Source organism: Bidens hawaiensis, unplaced genomic scaffold (assembly GCF_021521415.1).
Source record: "Bidens hawaiensis isolate Kalapana, Puna unplaced genomic scaffold, B.hawaiensis_p1.1 tig00027091_1, whole genome shotgun sequence".
Lineage (NCBI taxonomy): Eukaryota > Viridiplantae > Streptophyta > Magnoliopsida > Asterales > Asteraceae > Bidens > Bidens hawaiensis.
This window is the reverse complement of record NW_027494371.1, coordinates 162,038-169,332: the sequence shown is the minus strand read 5'-3', so window position 1 is coordinate 169,332 and position 7,295 is coordinate 162,038. Positions and strand designations below refer to the sequence as shown.

General features: G+C 37.6%; 1 protein-coding gene across 1 annotated transcript; it reads left to right on the top strand.

Moving 5' to 3' along the window:
- On the top strand, positions 1 to 1,470 carry LOC143574720 (isocitrate dehydrogenase [NAD] regulatory subunit 3, mitochondrial-like). Its single transcript, XM_077059268.1, has 4 exons — positions 1 to 540; positions 734 to 973; positions 1,047 to 1,125; positions 1,196 to 1,470. The coding sequence occupies exons 1-4, from the start codon at positions 1 to 3 to the stop codon at positions 1,468 to 1,470; spliced, it is 1,134 nt and encodes a 377-aa protein (XP_076915383.1).
- Positions 1,471 to 7,295: the final 5,825 nt, after the last annotated feature.

Below are 7,295 nucleotides of genomic sequence, written 5' to 3'. Positions count from 1 at the left end.
ATGGGTCTAAAAAAACTAATTTCCTCCTGTACACCGTCACATCTCCGATCATGCATTCGCTCCGTGACATACATGCCACGTCCCGGCGGACACCACGCCGCAAAACCCATCACCCCGATCACCAGCGACGGCGTTCCGAGGCCCGTGAGTCTGATCCCAGGCGACGGTATCGGCCCTTTGGTAACCGGCGCCGTTGAGCAAGTCATGCACGCCATGCAAGCCCCCGTTAAGTTCGAAAAATTCGACGAGGTGCATGGCAACATGCAAGGGATACCTGATGACGTTATGGATTCGATCAGGAGGACTAAGGTTTGTTTGAAGGGCGGATTGATTACGCCGTTGGGCGGAGGGGTTAGCTCGTTGAGTCTCTCGTTGAGGAAAGAATTGGATCTGTTTGTTTCACTTGTGAATTGTTTTAATTTGCCCGGGTTGTTTTCGAGGTATGATAAGGTGGATCTTGTGGTGATTCGGGAGAATACGGAGGGGGAGTATTCCGGGCTGGAGCATGAGATTGTTCCCGGTGTTGTTGAGAGTCTTAAGGTCCGTACCTACGATTAATTTGTTTACTAATAATAATTATTTATTTGTCCTTGTATGAATTAATGCTCGTGTGAAATTGTATGAAATGCTCATGTGAAATTGCATGCTTGTTGTTCATGTGAAATTGTACTCACTACTCTTGTTGGTTATCCGGATATATAATAACTATCTTAATTTCTAATTGCCATCATAGGTGATTACAAAGTTCTGCTCAGAACGTATCGCACGGTATGCTTTTGAGTATGCTCACTTGAACAACAGAAAGACGGTGACGGCTGTTCATAAAGCAAACATTATGAAGCTTGCAGATGGTCTTTTCTTGGAATCTTGCAGGGAGATTGCCAAAGATTATCCTCAGATCAACTACAATGAGATTATTGTGGACAACTGCTGCATGCAACTTGTTTCAAAACCTGAGCAATTTGATGTCATGGTATCCATCATGTTATTTATTTATCTACGTCTATTTGTTTTTAATTTGTTTATTTGGACCTTAAATATCGCAGGTGACACCAAACCTGTATGGAAACCTAGTTGCAAACACTGCTGCTGGTATTGCTGGCGGCACAGGTGTCATGCCAGGAGGTACTTCTATTACTATATATATTGCTTCACCATTATCATTTTAATTGTATTTAACATGTTGTTATTACAGGAAATGTTGGGCTTGAATATGCGATATTTGAGCAAGGCGCATCAGCCGGCAATGTTGGGAAACCGAAAATGGTGGAGAAGAAGAAAGCGAACCCAGTGGCTTTACTTCTTTCATCAGCCATGATGCTAAGACACCTCGAGCTTCCTGATTATGCAGACCGTTTGGAAACTGCGGTAAAACGTGTTATTGAAGAGGGCAAATATCGCACGAAAGATCTTGGTGGAAGTAGCACAACACAAGAGGTGACTGATGCAGTCATATCTGCACTCAAATGATCGACTTGAATCATGATAAACATAAGTTTAGACACGTTTTTGCCAGCTAGATGATCATGCTATTGTTCTTTGTTTGCATTTGTTCAAATAAGTCAGACTTCTAGCATGTAAAGAAATGTGCTCGGTCTTTGTGTTTGGTATTGATGGTTATGCAAATCAATGGCTTGAAGTCGTAGCATATCTTGTTATGTCCTAAAGGCGGGTTATACGCAAGGTTTTAAATACCACTTTTATCTACGGATGTTATATGAGTTGACAGGTTGAATATGACAAGAACACGAATATATATAATGTCACATATATATAAGCCTAAACACGACATGTGCTAACAAATTTATCTAAATTTGTATTATTTTATATATTTTCAAAAATAAAAATATAAATAAATGGGTTAAACGGACTAACTTGTGAGCTAGCCGGGTTGAAATGAACGCGACCCCGGTGACATATAGTATTCAACCGACTACTACTTGTTCATTTGTTTTTTAACTTTTTATGTAAAGATTGGTAACATACACTACAAGAAAAAGATCATACAGGGACGAAACCTTTAGAAACAACACAAAAGTTGTTTCTATAGTTTATCATATATGGACAACATATTGTCGCTATAGGATTTTCCTTCTTTTAAAGTTTGATAACCTATAGACACCACATGTCGTCCCTGTAGATTGAAAACGACTTTCTTTTAATTTTCTTTAATTCGTGTTTGATGGAAAACAAGAATAAAAAAAATGTTTTAACTTGTAGAGACAATATGTCGTCTCTGCAACATTTAATATGCATATATACATTTTTCGGTTTTGTTTAATTAATGATAAAAATAAAAAAAATGAAAAATTCAAAACATTATAACTTATAGAGACGACTAGTTGTCTCTAAAAAATTTGAGTGAAAAGAATTTACTTTTAATAAAAGGAAAATTTATTCATTTCGGAAAAAAAACTGAATAAAAAAAATAAGATAACCCATTGAGACAACATGTTGTCCCTAAAAAGTATTTAGGGAAAATTAATTTTTTATAAATTTATTTTAATCATGATCTTTATTAAGAAAAGTACTAAAAATATGTACTTAAACTTACAGAGATAACATGTTGTTTTTAAAATGTTTGACTAGTAAAAAATTAGGGGCCAAAATTTCCCACCAATCCACCAAATATGTTCAATCCTAATAAAAAAATATTTAACATATAAAATATAAAGACGACATGCCGTCTAAATATTTCCCACCAACCCACCAATCATTCCGCTACCAGCACCCACCGTCCATAACCCACCACCACCACTTCCGCCACCACTACGGTCCACCACCTACCACCACCGCCGTCCATCACCACCACCACCCACCATCCGCCGCCGCCACCACCCACCACCCACCGTCCGCCGCCACCACCACCACCGCCCGCCACCACCACCCGTCCACCACCCACCACCACCACTTCCGCTACCACTACAGTCCACCACCTACCACCACCGTCCATCACCACCACCACCCACCGTCCGCCTCCGCCACCACCCACCACTACCGTCCGCCGCCACCACCACCACCCACCGTCCGCCGCCACCACCACCCGTCGTCCGCCACCACCACCGTCCACCACCCACCACCACCACTTCCGCCACCACTACGGTTCACCACCTACCACCATCGTCCATCACCACCACCACCCACCGTCTGCCGTCGCCACCACCCACCACTACCGTCCGCCGCCACCACCACTGTCTGCCACCACCACGGTCCACAACCACCACCCCACCGTTGGCCACAACCACCACCGTCCTCGCCACCACCACCGTCCATCACCACCACCACCCACCGTCGGCCACAACCATCATCCACTACCACCACCCACCACCACCACCAACCACCGTCGCCCACCACCACAACCACCACCAACCACCGTCGGCAGCCACCCCCATCCACACCCACCACAACCGTCCATCACCACCACCCCACCGTCCACCACCACCGTTCAACTTATATAGACGGTATTCAGTTTATTGGTAACTAATTTTCAGCTTATGCAGACGATATCCAGTTTATAAGACAAACAGTATTATATTTTCAGATTGCAGACCTTCAGACCAAGTCGGGAATTTTTGATTGTTTTAGTGTTATATTTTACCTTTAAATATGTAATTTGTGTAGTTCTGTTACCGTAACGAATGTAATCAAACTAATGAATAAACGTCATTTTAAATATGTTTTTTTTGGATCATATACCATAGTGAACATAACCAAAACCGATCAAATTTGCATCGATTTGCCGCTGCAATGCCCAGGTTTTATTGACCGAATAAACGTCATTTTACACATGTTACTTTTTTTTGTATCATATACCATAACAGAGATAACAAAAAATGACCGAATTTGCATCAACTTGCCACCGTAATACTCGAGTGTTATTGACCGAATAAACGTCATTTTAAGTGCATTATATTTTTCTCATAAGTTATATGAGTTTCTTTTGATTTAGTTCTGGTGCCGTAACCAAATTCTGGGCGTTTATTAATTTAATTTTTTTAGTACCGTAACGAAGCTAAGTGTGCCACTAATGTTTTATGCCTTATTTCGTTTTCTAAATTATTGTTAGTATCATAACGAACTTATCCATAACAACCGAGCGCGTGTTAATAGATTGCCGCAGCGCGACGGGTGGAAGATTAGTTTACGTATAAAGACGAAATGTGGTGTCTATAACTAAATATAATTATTTTATAGATTTTTTAATAAATAGATATTTAGAAAAAAAGAATGAAGCAACTATTTTGGGCTGAATGAAGGGAACGATATAACATAGTGCCAATTTAGAATTTCCACTTAAACAAAAACCAGTTTCCCCATTTTCTCACTGCCATGAAGCTACTGGTGTTTCCCCTCAAATTGAAGCTACACATCTCAGCGACCTCGTTTTCTCACTATTCTAACCTCAAATCTGAAGCTTGAGAGTAAGAAATATATTATTCCTTGTTCAATTTTATAAGTGAGAAGCATACATTATTATTCCTTGATTTGGCCAACAAATTAGGGTTTATGGTGTTTTCAGTTGTAGTGTTAAAAAAGTAGCTAATTTCAGCCCTTATTTCAGTTGTAGTGTTAAAAAATTAGTTGATTTCAGACCTTATTTATGCTTTGTAACTAGTTTTCTGCAACTTTATTAAATGTCAGTAACAACTTGGAGATAATATTTTGGCCTCTCTAATCTAAAATCTTTGAGACGTCTGGAGCTTCTTTACACACATACTCAACCACTCAGATACCAACTCTTTTCGTAAACAATTACTTATACGGACTATTTTTTCTTTTAATTTTGTATGTTATGAATTGTAGGGGTGTTCATGGTTCGGTTTAAAAACGTGAACACCCCTAGTGAATTGTTATTCAACAATATTATATATTGTAATTGTTATTCAATAATAGGTCTACTAATAGCGTCCTATTCACTTTGCCCAAATATATATAAAAAATTTAGAATATTGAACCAGTTATGACAATGGATAAGAGCTGGATAAAATTGAGGAATCGCAATTCTCCGGATTTCTTAAACGGTATTCGCAACTTTATAGAAATTGCCCAGAACCATGTTGATAGTCAAGGCAAAGCATTTTGCCCCTGCAGACGATGTTGCAATGGGATACGACACGATTTGAAAACAATAAGAAACCACATACACGAGATAGGGTTTCTACCATCATACCAGACATGGCATTATCACGGTGAGATACATCATACTATTGTGGACTATCAACGATTACCCTGCTCGTAGCAGCTTGTCTGGATGGAGTGGTCAAGGGTATAAAGCATGCTCTACTTGTAACGAAGACACACCCTCGTGCTCTGTAAAAAGTAAGATTGCTTTTGTTGGTCACAGACGATTCTTGAGCAAGAAACATAAATGGAGGTAAGATCTGTCGTTTGATGGAAAAACAGAGATAAGAAATCCTCCTAGACGGTTGACTAATGCAAAAATATTAGAATGCATGTTATTCTAGTGATGATTCTGATTGAATGCATGTATATAATTTATTCATGTTAAATTGTGAATATTTATTAAGAACGCTTATTGTTATATCTTTATTACATGTTTTGTTTTTTTTTTTGTTAAAGGATGGCAGATGTTGCACATGGACACGAGGGGGATGGTGGGAGTCAGGATCCCAATAGGAATCCAAATACAACCCCTAGCATTTGCGAGTCTTGTAACTTGTTCCATTTAATTATATGTCCTTTTATATTGAATATCTTTTTAATTTGCTAACTTTTCAATTTCATGTATAAATATGTAGCCCAAGCCAAAAGAAAGCGTGGACCAGGGAGAAATATAAAGTTACATAATAAATGTCAACAAAATGAGGGTGAGCCACTACCCCTTGAAGTTGTTGAATGGGCACGTCAATATAAATTCGTTGGAGCGAATGCCTCGGATTTTGTAAGATTGATCTCCAACACTATTCTAGCGCTAGTTCCTTTGCATTATGAAAGTTGGAAGGATGTTCCAGATGAGGATAAAAATGTTGTTTATCCGCAACTTTTCGTAAGGCCTCCATGTGTAATTAATTATATTTGTATTTCAATTTTGTAACTTTTACATCTCCAATTATTTCTTTTTACAGGATTACTTTGATCTCAACAAGTTTAAAAATGCCGATCCCATCCGATGGTCAAGTATTCAGCTTGGAATTACTGCTGATTGTCAAAGACGCTATGCATCTCGAAAGTCTAAATTTAAGAAACATTTTGAAAAAAATGGAGGTTATGTCGACGTTGAAACAGCAAAGAAGTGTCCCCCAAAGAATTATGATGTAGTCAAGTGGATTGAGCTTATTGATGATTTGTTCATGGATCCCGGCTATAGGTTGAGATGTGAAGCAAATAAAAATAACCGAAAAAAACAAAAATACCCGAGTTTTCAAGGCAGTCAATCTTTTGCCCAAATTCAACACATGGACGTAAGAAAATTGTCAATATTACACAAGGATCTATTAATTTTCATATTGAAGTCTAAAAATTAGTATTTTTGGTGTTTAGGAAGGAGCAAAAAACTAGAAGTTCTAGTCGTATTGGTATTTTCAAGAAGACGCATTTCAAGGAAGGGGAAGGATGGGCAAACAAGGATTGTGAAGGAGATTGGGTAAGTAAAAACTTTTTTTTGTATGATTTAGTATCTTATTATTTATGTGTGGGTATTCAATAGAGCTTAAATGAGGTATTAAAAGTCTTTTATTAAGTAGTTGTAAAAGTCTTCATTATAGCTTCAGTAGACATTCAATAGAGCTTAAATTTTTGTAAACAACTATTTGATGTATGATTTAGTATCTTATTATTATATATATACATATATTTATTTATATATACAATATAAAAATTGTCATAATCTAGCTGTTCGGTTTGGTCTTATATGACCGGTTTTCGTTATAGATATTATTCTTAGTATAGTTGCATTTGTTGAGATAAATGAAATGTTATTGTCTATTATTAATTGAATATAGGGGTGTTCACGGTTTGGTTTGATCCTATAAAGAAATCCTATTACGTTTTTTTTTTTGACTTAATGTTGTGATTTGGTTGTTTTATGTTATTTGAGGGCTTAAATATCAGTGAATATGTAGTTTTGTGTAATGAGTTAGGGCTTTTTTGGTGATTTGTTGCAATTTTCCTTGTTGTCAGCTACTGGGGTGCTTATATATTAGTAAATTTATAGTTTTGTGTATTGTGTTAGGGTTTTTTCCTTTTGCTTAATTTGTTACAATTTGAGGGCTTATTATATACTAGTGAATTTGTAGTTTTTGGTATTGCATTAGGATTTTTTTTTTGTTTTAAGT